The sequence below is a fragment of the Vespa velutina genome, chromosome 10 (genome assembly GCF_912470025.1).
Source record: "Vespa velutina chromosome 10, iVesVel2.1, whole genome shotgun sequence".
NCBI lineage: Eukaryota > Metazoa > Arthropoda > Insecta > Hymenoptera > Vespidae > Vespa > Vespa velutina.
Window position 1 is genome coordinate 2,630,217 of NC_062197.1, and position 20,000 is coordinate 2,650,216.

Here is a 20,000-nt window from a genome sequence, read left to right on the forward strand (position 1 = left end):
AGGAAGAAAGAAGAAAAAAAAACAAAATACCATAACACTGCGATATAATAACAATAATAATAATAATAATAATGATAATATAGAATCCAATCGTTCGACTAGATCTCGACTGTAATTCACAAAAAAAAAAAAGAAAAGAAAAAAACAAAAGTAATTATCTATGAAAGATAATCAAATCGAAAGGCAATTGTATGTAACCATCTATGTAGTAGTATACCGGATATTGTTTGATCAAGGAAATGAACGAAACTGAATGATTCAAAGCGAAGGGTTAATTGACCGAGCAAAGAAAATATAAACGATCGAATCTAGATGATAAGTACTTTCACCATAGATCGTTTTACGTTCGAAAAGAAAGTAAATCGGTAACGTAAGCGTAATTTGTTCGAACGCATTAAAAGGAGATCTATGTATACATAGAGAGATAGAGAAAGAAAGAGAGAGAGAGAGAGAGAGAGAGAGAGAAAGAGTGAAAGAAAGAAAAAAAAATTAAAGAAAGCATCTATAATAAATAACATTTTTTTTCTTTTTTTTTATTAAATTGATAAGGAATAATAAAACTTACGAGGAATTTCATGATGAACAATGAATGTTCCTTCGAGTCGATGTTCTAAGATTTCTTGAGAAGAAAACGGTCTGTCCTGAGTCTGAAACTGTCGACTCCTTGGCGACTCACTTCTATATGGGCGAGAACCGTTTGCAGGGTAACCAACCGATCGGCCACCACCAGCTTTCACGGTTCGTCGATTCAGAAGGTGGATTTTTTTTATTTTCGAGGTTCGAACGTAGGTATGTAAGTGCATAGGTCCCCCAATCCCCACCCTTCCTCAAACGCATATACAACCAACTGGAATCACGTAACTCTATGTCGGATCAAGTCAGGAAGTAAATGATCGGGCGCCGGCCAGTTGCAAACAGAAAATTCTATGATGTTAGATAGTTTAACACGCTCTCTCTCTCTCTCTCTCTCTCTTTGTATATATATATATATATATATATATATATTTCTCTCTCTCTCTTTCTATTTATATATTTCTCTTTCACTTACTCTCATTGCGTATGGGTCGCGCGTATATGTTAGTTCACGACCGAACACCATACCATAGCAAAAGAAACATTTCGAGACTGGGACTGGATTAGATAGGAAGCGTTTCACGTTCACAGAGAGAGAGAGAGAGAGAGAGAGAGAGAGAGAGAGAGAGAGAGAAAGGAAAAGAGAGAGAGAAGGAAAAGTGACCGATTCGAACTCTATTGCGGACTTAAACACGATAGGAGAAATAGTATAGATTACAATCTATCTTTCTATAACGCCATAAACGAGAATATATAAGTCAAACTTTCCAGAGAATTCTTTTTTTGTTTTCTTTCTGTTTTCGTGTTTTTTTTTTTTTTCTTTCTGTTTCTTTTTCTTTTTTTTTCAGATTATTTAAATCACCCTCTTTGCACGCGTCTGGGTAATTCTTTTTTGCTTTTGGATTTTTTCTTTCTTTTTCTTTTTCTTTTTCTTTCTTTCTTTTTTTTTTTCTTTTTTTCCTCTTTTTCTTTAGAATAGAACAACATAGGCAAAAACAATTATGCATCTTTCGAAATTATTATATATAAACAAATATTATATACGCATTTTATGTGTCACATGAAAATCAGATAATACGTATGGACAAAAATATATATTCTCTTTGAGAGATCGTTGTTTTTATCTAATCTCGGTGAGATAATTAAAAGAAAAAAAGAGAGAAAAATAACAAAAAAAAAAAAAAAAAAAAAAAAATAAAAAGATAAAAATGAAAAAATAGAAAAGAAATACCAACGAGTCGTATTGAGCCGTAATAATAAATTAATCGTGGTTGACATTCTTTATTTATTTATATACTTTATTTTTTTTTTTTTTTTTTTTTTTTTTTTTTTTTAAATCTCGTTCACTCGAACCAATCAGATTATCTTATACGAATCTGCGTGAAAGTCGTCGTCTATATCCGTTGAATATAATCAAAATGTTAACGAACGGTCAAATGATATCGAAATACGTAACGTCAAGTTATTACCACTTTCAAAAATAAATTTATGCGTAACATCGATAGAAAATAATTATAATTGTCGTTCTAACGTTCGGTTATACAATTTCATTCAAAAATAATAAAACGGTTGATCGATCGATCAATCAATCGATGTATCTATCTAACGATTAATCGAGACTTTAAATAATAATAGTAAATCAATATTTTCGAACCGGTTTCTATGAGACATTTGATATGTCTCAAAAATCCTTACAGGATCTGCTGACATAATTCCTACAAACATAAAGTGATTGTAATGACGTTAAGAAAAACAATTAAAAAAAAAAAATTTTAAAAAGAAAAAAAAAATAAGAATAAAAAGAACATATACACACGAGACGTTTGTACTAAGATTCTAATCTCTCGTAATTTATTTACGAATGATCTTTCATATATACCTATACACACACACACACACATACACCCACTATATATATATATATATATATTTATAGAAACGATATCAATCGACGATATAAATCGAACTACTTAGTTGCATATATCAATTGCAAACGATCATGGGAGTTGAAATATGTGAGATAATGGATCTAGCGTTATTAAAGATTCCATAAAAAATTTTTATGAATTTCGTGTGTTGTAAAATAAAGGAAACAAAAAAATAGTATATATATATATAAATAACTAAACACAATGAAAGGATATCGAAACTGTTGGGTCTCTATGGCACGTGCATGCATGCATTTACGAACATGTGATACGTGTCGCAAAATATTTTATCATTTTTTATTGAAAAACTTGAGATATATATAAAAAGAGAAAGAGAGAGAGAGAGGGAGAGAGAGAGAGAGAGAGAGAGAGAGAGAGAGAAAAGAAGAACTAAGAATAGAAAAATAAAACCACACAGATATGCACACCCATACGTACACCTACACACACACACACACAGACACACGTAAACGCACAAAACCGTAATTTCTCATGGAAACTCTCTCGAGTCGACGTACTCGATGTAAACACATATACAATTATATAATCGGACGTTTACCCGATAATATATAATACTTTCAATGAATCAAGAAATTCACACGTTTCGTTTCTTACCACCTTACTCTCTTCCTTCGATTTAGAGGAGGATTAAACAAAAAAAAAAAAAAAAAGAAAAGAAAAAAAAAAGAAGTAAAAAGAAGAAAAAAAAAAGAAGAAACAAAAAAAACGGATCAAAAATTTTTTTTTCAACTCAAGCAAAATATATCACCTTAATAATATAAAAATAATAATAATAATAATAATATTAATAATAATAATAATAATAATAATAATAATAATAATAATAATAATAATAATAATAATAATAATAATAATAAATTATAAAGCGAGTGGTAACAATGCACCGTAACGATTTCGCAATTTCCATTATTAATTAATTAATAATAAGAAAGAAGATAAAAAAAAATGATAATATAAATAAAAAAAACGTAAGATGGAAGAAAATCAATCGTTTCTCTTTTCAATGAACAGTTTCTCTCTCTCTCTCTCTTTCTCTGTCTCTCTCTCTCTCTCTCTCTCTCTCTCTCTCATTCTCACATACTTTCTCTCAATCTCACGCATTCGATTTAATAATGATTTTCGGTGACAGGACGTACTCCTTGTCCCTGATCATAATAACCAGGCTGTTCCTGGGGATAAGATTTATAGGCGTTTATCTGCGGTTGCGAGTACGTACTCGCTTGACCTTGATATTGATCACCTTGGCCTTGATACTGAGCAGATTGGACCGTTTGAGGATTTGACTGTTGAATCGGTTGCGGTACATAAGGCTTATCGGGAACGTATCTGATTTGATTCGCTATAATATTGTAGGGTATTTGTGCTTGATACTTCAACAATTCTTGCAAATTGTTTGGCAAGTTCGTTGAATATTGAGGAACAGGTTCGGTCGGTGGTTGGGATAATCTTCTATACTGTGGTTGTTGTTGAGCTTGAGGATGTTGACCTTGAGATTGTTTAGAATATTGAGGTGCTTGTCTTCGATGTCTGGATGGACCACCACGGGGTTTGGTACCACGATATTCCGGTACTTGAGCCTCTTGTTGGTATTTAGCTTGTACTTGCTGTGCCTGTGCCTGTGCTGCCGCCAAGTGATCGTATCTAAAATGATTGTGAAATTTTTCTTTTTCTTTCTCTTTTTTTTCTTCTTCTTCTTCTTCTTCTTCGTCTTCTTTTTCTTCCATCAACGATATCAGACAAGAAAAGATTTAGTTAGGATTAACGATTATTACCTGAATTGTTCGGGTATGGCATTGACGTATGGTATTTGAGCCTGGAATTGAAGCAACTGTTTAATCTGAGCTGGTGCATCGTTGTAGGGCCTGTAAGATGGTTGTTGAATCGGTGGTTGAACTGGTGGTGGACGATGTTGCGGAGGGGGTGGTCCTCGTTGGGCAGCTGGTTCGGCATAATGTGCTGGTTCGGCTTGTGCCTGTTGTAATCTCGGTTGTCGATCGTGACTGTACGATTTCCAATTGACTCTTAATCCTTCGTAGAAGAAGAAGAAAGAAAGAAAAAAAGAAAGAGAAAAAAAAATTATTCTTTCAACAATTCCATACCATACAATCAGATTGTACGATATTTTCATGTCTCTCTGTTATGATAAATCGAAGATAAAATATTTTTCATACCACTGGGATCGTTATATTGAAGAGACTTCGTGCCAGCCTGATTGGCATCGTATGGTCCTTGAATAATCGATTGGCTATGTCCATCTGTAGGTGGTTGAACGTTGAACGTTGATATAGCACCTTGGGATGGTCCTTGAATTTGAAAATTCGAATGTCCGTCGGTAGCGCCTTGGATTTTGAAATCCGAATTGCCATCGGTTGCACCTTGAATCGTAAAATCGCCGGCTCCTAACGATGCTAAAAAAAAAAAAAAAAACAAAAGAAAAAGAATAAAAAAAAATAGAAAGTATTAAAAGAAGAAAAGGAATTTTTTCAAAGATAACAAAATGGAAAAAAAAAAAAAAAAGAAATCTGCAACAATCTATACCGTAAATATTCACTAATGAAGATTGTGAAGAAAAAAAAAAAAAAGGAAAAAAGAAAAAAAGAACCGATATACTAACCACTTTGATCGGTATACTCGATCCCTTTCTCCTCGCTATATCTAAGACCTTGAGAGACCCGATTCCCGTCGCTGGCTCCTTGAATCGTGAATTGTGCCAGGCATACCGGAAGAACGGTAATCAGGAAAATCTATTGGAATTTAAACAACGATCGATCGATCGATCGATCGATCAATCGTATTATATAAACATTAAATATTATACAAGAATTTTCTATTACCATTTAAATTTTTAATTTTCAAATTTATTCTATTTATTCAACTTTATGATATATCTTTAAATAATATCATAGTACGCGTAACGTACTTTGAAATTTTTACTTTCGTTATAAATACATTATAGATGTTATAAATATATACGTATATACGTTCTTACAAATACAAATAATCAATTTCAATCGATTATCTAACTATCCGGCTATGTCTGTGTATCTGGATTAAAAGCAAAAAAAAAAAAAAAAAAGCCGTATCGATTGGCCGATTACGTACGGCTACGGCTATGGGAATTATGTTGCCGACTTGTATGGTCACCTTTCTCGTTTCGTTAGGGAAAGTCTTGAGTGTAAGTCGAGCCAGTCGCGGTTGCGAGTCGGCCAACGCCAAACGTAGTTCAATATTTTGCGAGGGAAAATACGGATGCAGAAAAATATTTAAGTTTGCCTAGTAATTTTTCCGAATGTTATTAAAGGAAAAAAAAAAAAAAAAAAAAAAAAAAAAAAAAAAAAAAAAAAAAAAAAAAAAAAAAAAAAAAAGAAGGAACGTTCGAACTGGAACGTATGATAGATGTGAGAATTAGATGAGTATGAGGTATAGGTCAGGAGGGAGAGAAGGGAAGGGACGATGACAAAATAAAAAAAAAAAATTCCAACCCCTCCCATAAAAAAAAAAAAAATAAATAAATAAAATAGAATATAGATACGAATGGAAAAGCTAATCGTACGAAATAGTACCGATCTGTCGTGTTATTGGATCGTTCTCGACTAGAAAGTGAAATTATAAATTGTCGACGGTGACACGCCTAGCTTATGTTCGTACGATTTAAAAAAGCGGACGTACGTTCAAGAATGTTAAAGATAAGAGGGGGTGGTTGGTAAGGAGAGGGTGATATGATTAAGAGAGGGAACATTTTTTTACGTACTTATATATATATATATATATATATATATATATACGTCTACTTATAAAACACAAATATTCTTGTTCGGTATAACGCATGAGCTGTGAATATTAATTAGAGAAAGAAACTTTAGTTTATATTAACGAACCGTAAATAATATTCACGATGATTTTAATTACTTATATCTCGTAAAATATTGAATTTTTTCTCTTTGATCTTATTAAAATAATAATAATAATAATAATAAAATTATTATTATTATTATTATTATTATTATTATTATTATTACTATATAGATATTAAATGAATGTTTAAATAAATATATTAAATTAAATATAATATAATATTTCTGCACCCTATATAAAATATGTTACATTAGAAATATAAATTTTTTTCCATAAATATATTTAATATATAAAATATATAAGTACATATATATATATATATATTTTTTTTTATATAGATACATGTAACAAATATGTCGAAACAAATTTTATATATATATATATATATATATATATATATATATATATATATATATATATATATATATATATATATATATATGTATAGATATGTCAAAAAAAAAGAAGGAAAGTAAAAAACATTATTACGTAATATCTTTAGAATTCATTAGTTGCATTCGCACGGAAACATTGAAAAATGTGACGTGGTATCAATTAAAGGAACGGTATTTATACCGAAGAATTTTTTGTCGAATCTAATTTAGTGACATACGTACGCACACATAAAAGCGCGCGTACACTCACACATACACACACATACATACCGTAAGGAAACAGTGACCCTTCTCTCTCTCTCTCTCTCTCTCTCTCTCTCTCTCTCTCTCTCTCTCTCTCTCTCTCTCTCTCTCTTTCTCTCCGTCTATTTTTGCACAAACGAGTCGTGTCGTAATGCAATTTCATCGAGATTAGAAACATGCGAGAGGAGTCTTTCCATAAGACGTAAACGTAAGTGCATAAATAGTATCTAACGTTTAAATATAAATATATATATATATATATACACGCATACACAGCAAATCGATATTTATCAATTTTTTCTAACTATTATTACTACTCTATGAAATTTGTTAGAGTATGATTTTTGCACGTGAAGATAAAAAAGAAAGAAAAAAGAAAAAAAAAAGCGAAAGAAGAAAAAGAAGAAGAACAAAAAGAAATACATTTTCTTTAGAAAATTAATTACAAATAATTTATACGACTCACTCGTTATATCTACACATGCATATCCACATACACATACACATACATATACATATATATATATATATATATAATAATTGTTCAATTATTGCAATAATTGCAAAGGACGTTTAAATTTATTGACAAGGGGAGAGCGGGCGGGGAGGGGGGGGGGATGGGGTTGCGGGTAAAAAGGAAACGATTATAATAAAAACCATGGATTTCTCTCGTTATTCGAACGAACGAAATCAATTTGAATAAAAGTTAAATAAGAAAAATAAAATTAGGATCATTGACCGGCGAAGGAAGTAAGGGAGAGGGAAGGAAGAAGAGAAATAGAATTAAATACGATAGTTTCATGAGAGGAAGGAAGAAACAAATTTTGAAATAATAAATGATAATTATATCACTTACGTGAAATTTCATGGTGCGAGATGAAAGCGGCCTATGCTGTCTGGTCGATGCGCTCAAGGGTGGAGCGTTTCTGAGACGGGCGCGCGGTCACCAGAAGAACTTTATAGGCGGGCGAATGTAAAAGGAGGCCCCCATCGTAGCTTAGACGGGGGATGTGACTGACTTACTCACTGACTCTCCTTCTCCAACCTTCATCACCATCTCCATCTCTCTTTCTTGCCATTTTATCGGATATGCGGCTTCTAACGGATCGGGATATCGATTACGATTTCCTGCCTCGATGTCTGGCTACTAGCGTTCGAGTGTTTCTATTGAAAGAAAGAAAAAAAGAAAGAAAAAAAAAGAAAAAAGAAAAAAGAGAAAAACGAGGAAAAAAAAAAGAAAAAGAACGAACGTATTGGCTCTCTCTCTCTCTCTCTCTCTCTCTCTCTCTCTCTCTCACTCTCTTTTTCCCTTTTTGGTTTTTCTTTTTTTTTTCTCCCCCTTATCCTTTTACTCTTTCCCAATGTAATCACGGAACGAACGGCAAGCGAAACACTTTCTTCCGCGAATTTCAAATGAATTAGCAAATGTTTTCATTAATTCGATCACGATAACAACAACAAAGAAAAGAATGAAAAGGGAAAAAATGAATGAATGAACGGAATGAATAAGTGCAAGAGGAAATATTGATTCGGTGGTATATATTTATTTTGTCATTATTACTGATTTTTTTTTTTTCTTTTTCTTTTTCTTCCTTTTTTTTTTTTTTTTTTTTTTTTTTTTTTTTTTTTTTTTTTTCTTTTTTTTTCTTTTTCTTTTGTTTTTTCTTCTTCAAGAAAAGAATTTTCTCTTACGCGAAATCGATTATAGTATTTAACGTTTTGTCGATTTTACAAATTTCACGTTCAATTATGTTAAATGCAAAGAACGAAAGGCACGCGTACTTTTTGTCCTTTCTTTTTTTACTTCTTTTTTTTTTTTTTTTTTTTCTTTTTTTTTCTTGCAAAAACACACAAAGACACTCTTTCTTCCGTGGAAGTGTATTTGTCGAACGACTTTGTTGGCGGTTTTTAAAAATGAATGTTTAATTAAATGAAAAATGAAAAAAAGAAGAATAAGAAGGAGAAAGAAAGAAAGAAAGAAAGAAAGAAAGAAAGAAAGAAAGAAAGAAATTGTTTCGCATGTGCATTGAATTATTTCGCAACTGCATACACTTACGAGAGAAAGAGAGAGAGAGAGAGAGAGAGAGAGAGAGAGAGAGAGAGAAAGAGAGAGATAAAAAAAAGAACAAAAGAAAAGAAACAGGAAAAAAAAATTGTTCCGTTTCTATTCTTTTTTTCCCCCCCCCCCCCCTTTCTCTCTCGTTTTTTTTTTCTTCTTTTTCTTTTATCACACGTTCCATTCCGTTTATTTTTCTACTTTATAAAATTGTCTTACAATTAGACGCGTTTGTTACCTTTTTTAATGGTGACTCGTTAAAGAGACTCTTATGCGACATAGTTGCACACGGTGAAAGTTTCGTCGATTCAGTTCGAAAGTTTCCGTTCTAAGGTAATCGCATTTTACGATTTGCGCTCGTAATAATATTTCAAGAAAAAGAAAAAGAAAAAGGAAAGAGAGAAAGGAAGAAAGGAAGGAAGGAAAGTAAATAGAGAAAGAGAGAGAGAGAGAGAGAGAGAGAGAGGAAGAGAGAGAATAAAAAAAAAGAAATAGAACAAAGAGAGAATAAATATTTTTCGGGATAGAATAGAAATTTTTTTTTTTTTAATACAGATTCACGATTAAACTTTTTTTTTCCCTTTTTCTTTTTTTAATACGAAATACGATAACTGTTAGAGAGAAAGATATATATATATATATATACGTGGGAGTAAGGAACGTGCAACTGGAAAGCGCATCATCGTGGAATGTCACGTAAGGAGAAGCGAGTTTTTCCATAGGATTCAAAGGTTACGATGCAACGATGCACAAGATGATGCATCCTACCGTGATGTCTTTTAACTGCATAGTCCAAGTTGCACCGACATTGAATACAATTTTACGTAAGATTCACTATCGTGAAAGTATTCCCTCATTGATTTCTCCCGTGTGAAAAATCTTTTTTTTTCTTTACGTGTGATCATAAATCTTTAACCAATTAAAATTAAAAACTAAAATATATATGTAGAGAGAGAGAGAGAGAGAGAGAGAGAGAGAGAGAGAGAGAGAGAGAGAGAAATGGAGAGAGATGGAAACAGGAAGAAATAAAGTGATTGAAAAGAAGACGATAATTAATCTTATTGTTCTTTTCTTCTTCGACGATTTCTAAAATCCACAATTTTTTTCTTCGAAAAGAGAACTGAATAATGATAAAAATGAAAGAAATGAAAAAAAAAAAAAAAAAAAAAAGAAAAAAGATAATTAATTTTTCTCCCTTTTCGATATTATTCTTTTTTTAATGTGAAAAATGTCCAATTGTCTGATTTATAAGAATAAACAAAAAACAAAACAAAACAAAAAAAAAAAGAAACAATTGAAGAGGACATTGAAGAGGACATTTAATTTTTATTTCTTTTTTTTTCCCTCTCCCTCTTCTTTCATTTATTTATTCTCCTTTTCTTTTGCAATATCTATCAAATTCATAAACTGTCGTCGACGAGGATTAAGAAGTCGAATATGGTTGATTGAAAAAAAATTTTTTCTTTTAAATTAAAAAATAGAGGGAAAATATTAATAATAATAATAATAAAGTTAACAAAAGAACAATGAGGTTAAAAGAAAAAAAAGAAAAAAATAGAAAAAAAAATAGAAAAAAAAAATAGGAAAAAAGAAAAGAAAGCGGAAAGGTCAGAGTTAACGGGTATTACGAGTTTTAATAAAATTCTAAAATAAAACAATCGGAAAGCTTATATCTTTGACAAATTACATTTTTCCATTGTATTATGAATGCTTACAAACAAAGGCACTCGGTATGTATACGTGTGTACATAATGTAACTAGCCGACACCAACAAATTATTGACCAAGAGAAGTGAGGAGAAGGAGGTGGTGGAGGTGGAGGAGGTGGTGGAGGTGGTGGAGGTGGTGGAGGTGGAGGGGGTGGAGGTGAGCGAGGAGCAAAACTGCACAAAAGAGTCGAGCAAGGAGAACAGTAAAAACGAAAGTGGTTTAGAATTGTATGTGGAAACGATTACGAGCTCTGTTTGAAGGAACACATTATATACTCTTGTGGACTTGCGGAACCATGAAGGCCACACGAAAGTAGAACGATTAACATAATTTGTTCGTTTTCTTATCACGGAGAAATGCTATCTATTTATCTATCTATCTATCTATCTATCTATCTATCTATCTATCTATCTATCTAGCAATTTATCTTTCTATTTCCTCTTTTTTATCAATTTTGTCCCTTTCTTTTTTGCATTTTCTTTTTTCCTCCTCTTTTTCTTTTCTTCATTGTAAAATAAGAATTGTATATGGGAAAACCAAATGTAACGACGAAAAAAGAAAAAAAAAAAGAAAAAAAAAGAAAGAAAAGAAAAGAAACAAACAAAACATCTTTCGAAAAATATTCGAGAACGAATAAGCTAAGAGACGCGAGCGTGACTTTGATTAATTACATACGTAGTCGAGATAAATAAAAGTGTAGGTAGAATTGCGGAAAAAAAAAAAAAAAAAAAAAAAAGGAAAAAAAAAAAAAAAAAGACAAGGAAAAAAAAAAGGTCGACTATTTATCAGATATTTAATTGATGCTCTTGTAACGTCGGATCAACGTGTTTTCTGTGAAAGTATGGAAAAAGGAGAACGGTGTTCATCGTCGCAAAGACGAACAGCGGAAATAATTCTTTTATTTCATTTTCTTTTTCTTTTTTTTTTTGTTGTTGTTTTTTTCCTTTTTTTTTTTATATGTTTGTGTGCGTACATACGTGTGTGTGTGTGTGTGTGTGTGTGTGTGTGTGTGTGTGTGTGTCTGGGATTTCGTTTTCTATTAAAAAAAAGAAAGGTAGAAAGAAAGAAACAAGAACGAAGAACAATAGGTATTGTCCTTCGATCGCTACGAGAAATGATATTAAAGATTGAGAAAATAATGATCTAACGATCGATATGATCGAACGATTTTTCAACGTTGTCATTAAATTAATTATAATATAATATTACATTTAAAAAAATATATATATATATATTATAATACGTTTAACGTAACGCTTTAATCGAATTAAAAAAATTAAAAGAATTGTCGTCAATGACGTTGACTATCGTCGATCGATTTAACATCCTCGATCTCATCGATATTGTCGTCTTTCATGAAATAAATCTTACTCTTGTAATAATACGGTCCTTTCGAATCGTCCGGTATCGGTTTAGGAATGAACAAGGTTTTTGGCCTGTAAGTTATTCTGTTAGCTATGACATCATAGGGTATCTGAGATTGGTAATGTAGCAACTGTTGTATCTCTTGCGGCATGTTCTTGTCTATGACCAATTTTGGTACCGGTTGAACGGGCATAGTTTCGATCGGTACAGTTATACCGATTATTTGTTGCGATTGTTGAGAATTCTGATTCTCTTGCGATTGTGAATGATGCTGATGATGATGATGATGATGATGATCATGATGATGCTGTTCGTTTTGACGTTGATCGTAATCCTCTTTATAATTGATTCTACCTTGTGGCTTGGCCATTCTTTCGCCATAATAAAAATCCGTCGAAGCGGTTCTGGTGTCATCGATAGTTTGATATTTTCCAATTGGTGATTCGTATTGACTCGATTGAGAAATATCAGAACGTGAATTTGCCTGTTCAAACGATAAACCCTGCTGATGGATAAAAGCTGATGGATCGACGTAAGGCCGCTGTGGTTCATACGTCTGTAATATCAATTCCTTTATATGCGTTGGTACAGAAGCGTAAGATTTGTATTCTTGTTGATTTGGTACAACGTTTGATAACGGTGATGGTGATGGTTGTTGATGAGATTGAATCAAACGTTGCTGATGCTGTACTCCTGAAGTTTGCGGTTGAGCTATCACTGTCTCGGCTCGTTGCCCACGCTGAGGATTCTCTAAGTTAGAGTGTTGCTGATTATACGGCACGTAGAATTTCCAGTTCACTTTCGTACCTTGAAAGTCAGGAAATAATAATTCAAAATTTATATATATATATAAATATATATATATATATATATATATATATATATATACATGTATAAATTTAGAATTATTCATTTTTATGATAATAAATATTTTAATTATATATATATATATATATATATATATATATATATATATATATATATATATATATATATATATACATTAAATATCATAAAAATATGGAAATATGAAAGTGATACATCGTTTATACCGTTAAACATTTTCGATTTCATTATTCAGAGTTTTATCAAATAATTTCTTCTTTTTTCTTTTTTTCTCTTCCTTTAATTCACTATTCAAAAATTCCTTTTTGCAAACAATCTCAATAATAAGAAAAACTTTGTCAAATAATTCAGAAATTAAGTATCGATGAATAAGATTTTGTTTATTACATATAGAAATAACGAACGATTGAGGAATTTATTCGTATGACGATGAAACCATTGATAAAAAAAAAAAAAAAAAAAAGAGAGAAAGAGAAAGGAAAAAAAGAAATTAACGAACCATCAGGATCGTCGTATCTGATTTGAGCCGGTTGAGATGTACGAACAAGGCGAGTCGAGTTCTCTGTTTGAGCCAATGCGGTACTGGCCAAGGTCAAAAGAAGTGCCTGAAGAAAGAAAAGAAAAAAGAAAATTAAAGAAAAAAGAAAAACACAATATAAACAAATGATAAAAAAACGAACAACTATAAATATATATATATATATATATATATATATATATATATATATATATATATATATATATATATATATATATATATATACATGCATTTAATTATACCGATTAAATTTTCGATTCGACACGAGTCGAAACGCTGAGTCTATATTACAAAAAGAAAAAAAAAAAAAGAAAAAAAAAAAAGAAAAAAAGAAACAAAAAAAGAAGAATAAAGAAAACCAAACCAATCACGAGAGGAGATAATTTTTAATGAAAAATCTTCAACGTATAAAATGAAGATAAAAATGGAAAGGAATAAGAAAAAGAAAAAAAAAAAAAAAAAAAGAATAAGAAAAGGAAAAAAATTCCGAAACATTTTAATCGAATAAAAGGATAAAGTATGCAAACTCAATTGCACCCATACGATATAACATAAAATGATTGATAACACTCACGCTTAATAGTAACATGATCTTGATCACTTTTACGAGATTTATATGTAATTCGTATTTATGCGTGGATATAAGGGAAGAAGAAGAAGAAGAAGAAGAAGAAGAAGAAGAAAAAAGAAAGAAAGGAAAAAAAAGAAAAGAGAGAAAAAAAAAAAAAAAAAGAAAGGAAACAAATAAATCAAAATAAAATGATTATAACCAATTAATAAATTAAATAACTAAACGATTAAATAAATAATAATCTAAGTAAAGTGAAAAGGTGATGTGAGATGCGCGAGAGTGGATGAAACTGTTCGAGTAAACGCGAAGGAATCAACCGGTCTACGAAGACTCCGACTTCTATATAGTCTCGCTGGGATGGTATATAGAGGACCGATGTAATTACCCGTAGCAGACCAGCCTGCCACCGGTTGCCTACTTTTAAAGTAATTCCACCTGAGGAGAGAGAGAGAGAGAGAGAGAGAAATAGAAAGAGAGAAAAAAAGGGAGAGAGAGAGAGAGAGAGAGAGAGAGAGAGAGAGAGTAAACCCCCTCAAGGATATTATCGGAGTTGAAGAATGCGCGACTCTGGCGTAACCATATTATAAAATCCCACTAGGAAGCTGCCCTCCTTCGTTAACACGCTCATAGATTTAATCTTTCAACAACAATGGTATTAGTAAAAATTACTTTTGGTAGAAGAGAGAGAGAGAGAGAGAGAGAGAATTATGAAAACGATAATATTACAAATTTATCGGTTTTTCGAGAAATCCGTCCGGTGAAATCGTCTAACGAGATCCTCGAAATGTTCGACAGAGAGAGAGAGAGAGAGAGAGAGAGAGAGAGGGGAGGTAGGGAGGGAAAGAGAGGAGGAAGAAAGAAAGGAGCTGAGAGAGAGAGAGACAGACAGACAGATAGATAGAGGCAGAGAGAGAGAGAGAGAGAGAGAGAGAGAGAGAGAGTGAGAGAGAGATTACACAAGAGACATTCGTTAGATCTTTACAAAGATTCACGAGTCCTTTTTATCTTTTAAAAATGTGTCCATTTATTCAGTTTGAATGAATCGTCCAATGTCGGATACTTTCAACGACAATCGTATGCTTTGACATAAAACAGTTCATTCATGATTCATATTCATTGTGATATAGAAAGTGGAAAGAAGAAGTGGGATCAACTGTGATAGGATTCCTCTTCTTATTTTTTTTTTTTTCCTTCTTTTTTTTCTTTTTCTTTTTTCTCTTCTTTCCAATTAAATGTCATCAAACGTAAATGATAATGGACATTTAATTCGATTTAAAACTTATCGATGAGATCTTATCAAATATGAAAATTTTTATAATGATAAAAAAATTTCATGATAAACGAGATATTATTATACTTTACTCAATTTTCAATTATACTTTATTAACTCGACAAACAAAATCGTATATATTTATAATGATTATATATAGTAATAATTTTATTAAATAAAAATTAATCTTTAACTAGTAAAATTAACGTTGAATAATTTTCAATTGTTTCATATTGATGGCCTCTTAAATATGATTTTCATGTATATAATATTAGATCAAGGAATTAACGTGTACGTGATTTTTACACGATGGCGAAACGTTGATTAGGAAAGAGGTGTGTCTGATTTCCATCTATAATGGTCCCTAACTATCGATAATTATATTCGCAAACTGTATTTAAACTTTAACCATTATGCGTCATTATACGGAAACGCGTTTGAATGAGTTCGAAGGAGGCATCGTAAAGATTTAGAAATCTCCTTCATTTTCTCTGTTTTTTTTCTTCTTCTTCTTCTTCTTCTTCTTCTTTTTTTCTTTTTCTTTTATATTTATTTATTTTCTTTCATTTTTCCTTTTATTTCTCTTATTACACCACGTCATCCCTCGTCCCGCATTGCTTCTCATCGATCTTTTCAATCTAACATTGTATGTTTCTTAATCAACGAGATTAAAGAAAGAAGATTTCATTATAAAACTCGATCTCGAACAATATTTCATTTGTCTATCAATCGATTGTATATTTTTCTTTTTTCTTTTTTTATTATTATTATTATTTAGATTAATACGTTAATCTAAGTAATAGATTAATTTGAGAACTTTAAAAAAAAATATTTGGTCTCATTAAGTACGAAGTGTACGGATCAATAAAAATTATACAGTGTAGTTATTATTATTATTATTTTATATGTATGTATATATATATATATATATATATATATATATATATATATATATAGATGGATATATATACACATATATATACACAAATATTTGCTAATTGTATCGACGATGATTTCTCTCTCTCTTTCTTTCTCTTGTTCGCTCTCTCTCTCTCTCTCTCTCTCTCTCTCTCTTTCTCGCTCTCTTTTCATGCCTATCAATAATAATTTTAAATAATTAATTGAAATAAATATTACTTAACATATATTAATAAAACGAGAAGTGCGTAGTTGCGATTGAAATCGGACGTAATAATCGTATTTCATGGAAACGATTTCTTTATTCCTTATCTCAGGGCACGTTCGAATTCGTGACGCAAATTCTTCCTTTCTCCGTATGTACATACGATATATGTACTTCCGCTTTTTTTTTTTATTCGAGAGAGAGAGAGAGAGAGAGAGAGAGAGAGAGGGAAAGAGAGAGGGAGAGAGAGAAAGAGAGAATTTAAAAGTCCTAACGAAATAATTCTTTTGTATCACGCGATTATTCTCCGAATAATAATAATAATAATAATAATAATAATAATAATAATAATAATAATAATAATAATATCAATAATAATAGTAATAATAATAATCGTTGATCGTGAAAAGTCGATTAATTTTATGACATGTGAACGCCCCTTAATGTTCATCGTCGAAGTAGTGTAACAGCCTTTATGATCAGACACAAAGTACATTATCATAATAGCTGACGAAAATCGGTTCACTTATCGATTCATCTATGAGTGAACGAATTTTAAGTTTCAATAAAAAAAAAAAAAAAAAAAAAAAAAAGAAAGACAAAAGAAAAAAGAAAAAATAAAAATAAAAAAATAAATAAAACCAAGTATAAATCAAATAAGAAATTCGAGAGAATAAAATTAGATAGGAGGGTTAGAGAAACGTTGCGATTTACTAATGCGTTCTTTGGCTCCTGCGTAAAGGATGCTGCGGGTGCGGCCATGAACTTTCACGCTAGACCGAGCACACGACGGTATCAAGAATATAAATCTCTGAAGCATTCATTTTTCTTTTTTTTTTCTTTTTTTTTTTCCTTTCTTTCAACGGTTATTGTGGAAAGCCACGAATCCGCATTTTTATGAAAGCCGTCGGATATCACGGAAATGTATATTTCCGATAGATCCGCATGAAATTGTTCCGCCGAAAGAGAAAAAGGAATATTTAACGAGAGAACGTACGGGTGAAAGTCGATTGTGAGTATATCCCACGTGGCACGGAGTAAAGAACATGATTTAGCATGTTATTCCATGCTGAAAATATTGCGAGCAATAACTTGGTATTCTCGTGAAAAGTACGAGAGGATAGATACGATTTTTTCTTTCTTTCTTTCTTTTTTTTTTTTTTTTTCAATTCGTCGAGTTTACATCGTATCATCGTAAATCCATCGAAAAATTTCATCATTATCGTATAATATATTTAAGAATACGTTGCATTGGATTAATTTTAAAATATCGCGCGTAACTGTCCGGTTAATCGAGATCACTGATTTCATCACGATTTGTGATACGCCATACGTAGAGAATGTATTTGCGCAAACGTTCTATTTCGAGATATACCGTATATAAAAGGTGGAAAGTACATTGCTCACTTCTGCGAATCAATTCTATGCGTCATTGAAAGATATTCGATAGATCCCTACATTATCCATGCATGATAAAGGTAAGAAAAATTTCTACTTTATCGATCGTAGGAAAGAAAAAAAATAAAAGGCATTGTTTTACCATACGTCGGTAATAAAGGGAAAAAACTGATCGTTCCTTTGTTACCGATGGTGAAAAATCGCGATTGCAAAATACATCCGATGCATCTCGGTAGATCGTCGTAGGGGCACGAGATGCAAAGTGCAAATAAGCAAACACGCGAGGGCGAGCATCAAGGTCTTCCCGTGGTACCAGATCCGCTATATCTCTCATATAAAACGACGAGTTCACCTATCCCGCGATCATTCCTATTCTTCTCTCCTTCCTTTAAAGTCTCAACATGTTCGTTGTTCGAATTTCACTCGTAAGTTACTTCCTCTTGTATACTACGTAATAATAATAATAATAATATTAATAATAATAATAATAATAATAATAATAATAATAATAATAATAATAATAATAATAATAATAATAATAAGAAAAGAAAATTGAAAAAAGCAACATTATAATTTCATTAACATTTTTTGTTTATATCTTAAAAAAAAAAAAAAATGAGAAGTATATTTGTCCTTTACTTGTAAATTTCACTCGTAAGTTACTTCTTTTTGTATAGTATATACTACTACTACTACTACTACTACTACTACTACTAATAATAATAATAATAATAATAATAATAATAATAATAATAATAATAATAATAATAATAAAAGAAAATTGAAAAAAAACAGCATTATAATTTCATTAACATTTTTTGTTTATCTTAAAAAAAAAAAAAAAAAAAAAAAAAAAAAAAAAAGAATGAGAAGTATATTTGTCCTTTACTTGTTCAGGTATCATTGGTATACTTTGTCGTACTGACAAGCTGTCAGTATCAACAGGAACCCCAACAAGCAGCGATTTTAAGCGACGCAAGATATCTAGCAGGTGATGGTACTTTCGGTTCAGCTTATACACAAGAAGATGGAGTCGAGTTTAAAGAAGAAAGTGACATTAACGGTGATCGACGTGGCTCTTATTCTTACGTAGATCCAACCGGACAAAGGCGTACAGTGACATACACAGCCGGAAAGAATGGATTTCAGGTAGAAGATAATAACGAAATAATGATCGAGTTAAAACATTTATGGAACAATTTGAAATTGATTATTGCATTATTATTTTGAATAGGCAACTGGTGATCACATTCCCGTACCGCCACCACAAATACCACCGCAACCGGAGTACGTGCCATTACCACAGTATAATCCTCCTGACTATAAACCACCAGCCGCTTATAGGACTCCAGTACCATCCCCACCAGTATACAAGAGTTCAAATCCAGCGCAGTATCAAACACGAACCGAACCGGAATATGAGCCACGAGCCGTCTATCAGCCTCAATCTCAGCCCCAACCCCAACCCCAACACCAACCCCAATATCAATATCGTCCACAGACACGATACACGTCACCGGATGTCCAATCTATACCCTCGTTTAACCCTCGACCACAGTATCAACCTACACAAGGAGCACCCATTCAAAGATACAACGAAATTACAACGCCACCGCCCCACAGATTCTATCCACCGGGAAAGCTTAATTTCAATAGGACACCCGATGGATTTTCTTATACCTTCAGTAAGAGTTAAGATTAAATATCGATTAACTTTATATACAATAATACTTTTTCATTTAAAAAAAAAATACAGGATATTAAAGGTATTATTGTACGATTAATAAGTCGTAAAATGTCGATCGATAAATTAAACGATAAGACTAAACGATTACTTTTCCATGAATTTTCAATTCGATTAAGATAAATTTAGATAATATTTATATAAAAAAAAGATCAACGAAATCGATATGCATATATATATATATATATATGTATATATATATATATACCTTTCTTGCGTTATTGTGATCATTGTCGACGAATAAATATATCGAATAATAATTTCGAAGATTTGCTTTTTTTTTTTTTTATCTTTTTCTTTTTCTTTCTTTTTTCTTACAACGAAAACCACACCCGTATCTATGGATTACCATTCTTCTCATCGGG

General features: G+C 31.3%; 4 protein-coding genes across 5 annotated transcripts in view; 1 reads left to right on the plus strand and 3 right to left on the minus strand.

Moving 5' to 3' along the window:
• The window catches only part of LOC124952047 (DNA translocase FtsK-like), a 2,585-nt gene extending 1,777 nt beyond the window's left edge, over positions 1 to 808 (minus strand). Inside the window, exon 1 of the mRNA XM_047501347.1 lies at positions 566 to 808. Coding sequence (XP_047357303.1) covers positions 566 to 577 — 12 coding nt within the window. The 5' untranslated portion in view covers positions 578 to 808. The remainder of the gene's footprint in view (positions 1 to 565) is intronic.
• Positions 809 to 3,561: 2,753 nt separating this feature from the next.
• Positions 3,562 to 9,443, minus strand: LOC124952049 (activating signal cointegrator 1 complex subunit 2 homolog). 2 transcript variants are annotated; one of them, XM_047501349.1, is made up of 6 exons: positions 9,310 to 9,443; positions 7,872 to 8,179; positions 5,137 to 5,266; positions 4,694 to 4,930; positions 4,295 to 4,550; positions 3,562 to 4,163 (listed from the first exon to the last, which is right to left on the minus strand). In XM_047501349.1, the coding sequence occupies exons 2-6, from the start codon at positions 7,881 to 7,883 to the stop codon at positions 3,629 to 3,631; spliced, it is 1,170 nt and encodes a 389-aa protein (XP_047357305.1). In that variant the 5' UTR covers positions 7,884 to 8,179; positions 9,310 to 9,443; the 3' UTR covers positions 3,562 to 3,628. The 2 variants fall into 2 exon arrangements, with proteins under 2 accessions (XP_047357305.1, XP_047357306.1); XM_047501350.1 differs by lacking the exon at positions 9,310 to 9,443 and having other exon boundaries at positions 7,872 to 8,223.
• A 2,503-nt stretch (positions 9,444 to 11,946) lies between these two features.
• LOC124952230 (putative cyclin-dependent serine/threonine-protein kinase DDB_G0272797/DDB_G0274007) lies at positions 11,947 to 17,255 on the minus strand. Its single transcript, XM_047501778.1, has 3 exons — positions 17,208 to 17,255; positions 13,491 to 13,596; positions 11,947 to 12,952 (listed from the first exon to the last, which is right to left on the minus strand). Exons 1-3 carry the CDS (start codon positions 17,253 to 17,255, stop codon positions 12,072 to 12,074), a joined length of 1,035 nt encoding a protein of 344 aa, XP_047357734.1. The 3' UTR covers positions 11,947 to 12,071.
• Positions 17,256 to 18,166: 911 nt separating this feature from the next.
• On the plus strand, positions 18,167 to 19,877 carry LOC124952286 (early nodulin-75). Its single transcript, XM_047501889.1, has 3 exons — positions 18,167 to 18,316; positions 18,789 to 19,040; positions 19,126 to 19,877. The coding sequence occupies exons 1-3, from the start codon at positions 18,293 to 18,295 to the stop codon at positions 19,585 to 19,587; spliced, it is 738 nt and encodes a 245-aa protein (XP_047357845.1). The 5' UTR covers positions 18,167 to 18,292; the 3' UTR covers positions 19,588 to 19,877.
• Positions 19,878 to 20,000: the final 123 nt, after the last annotated feature.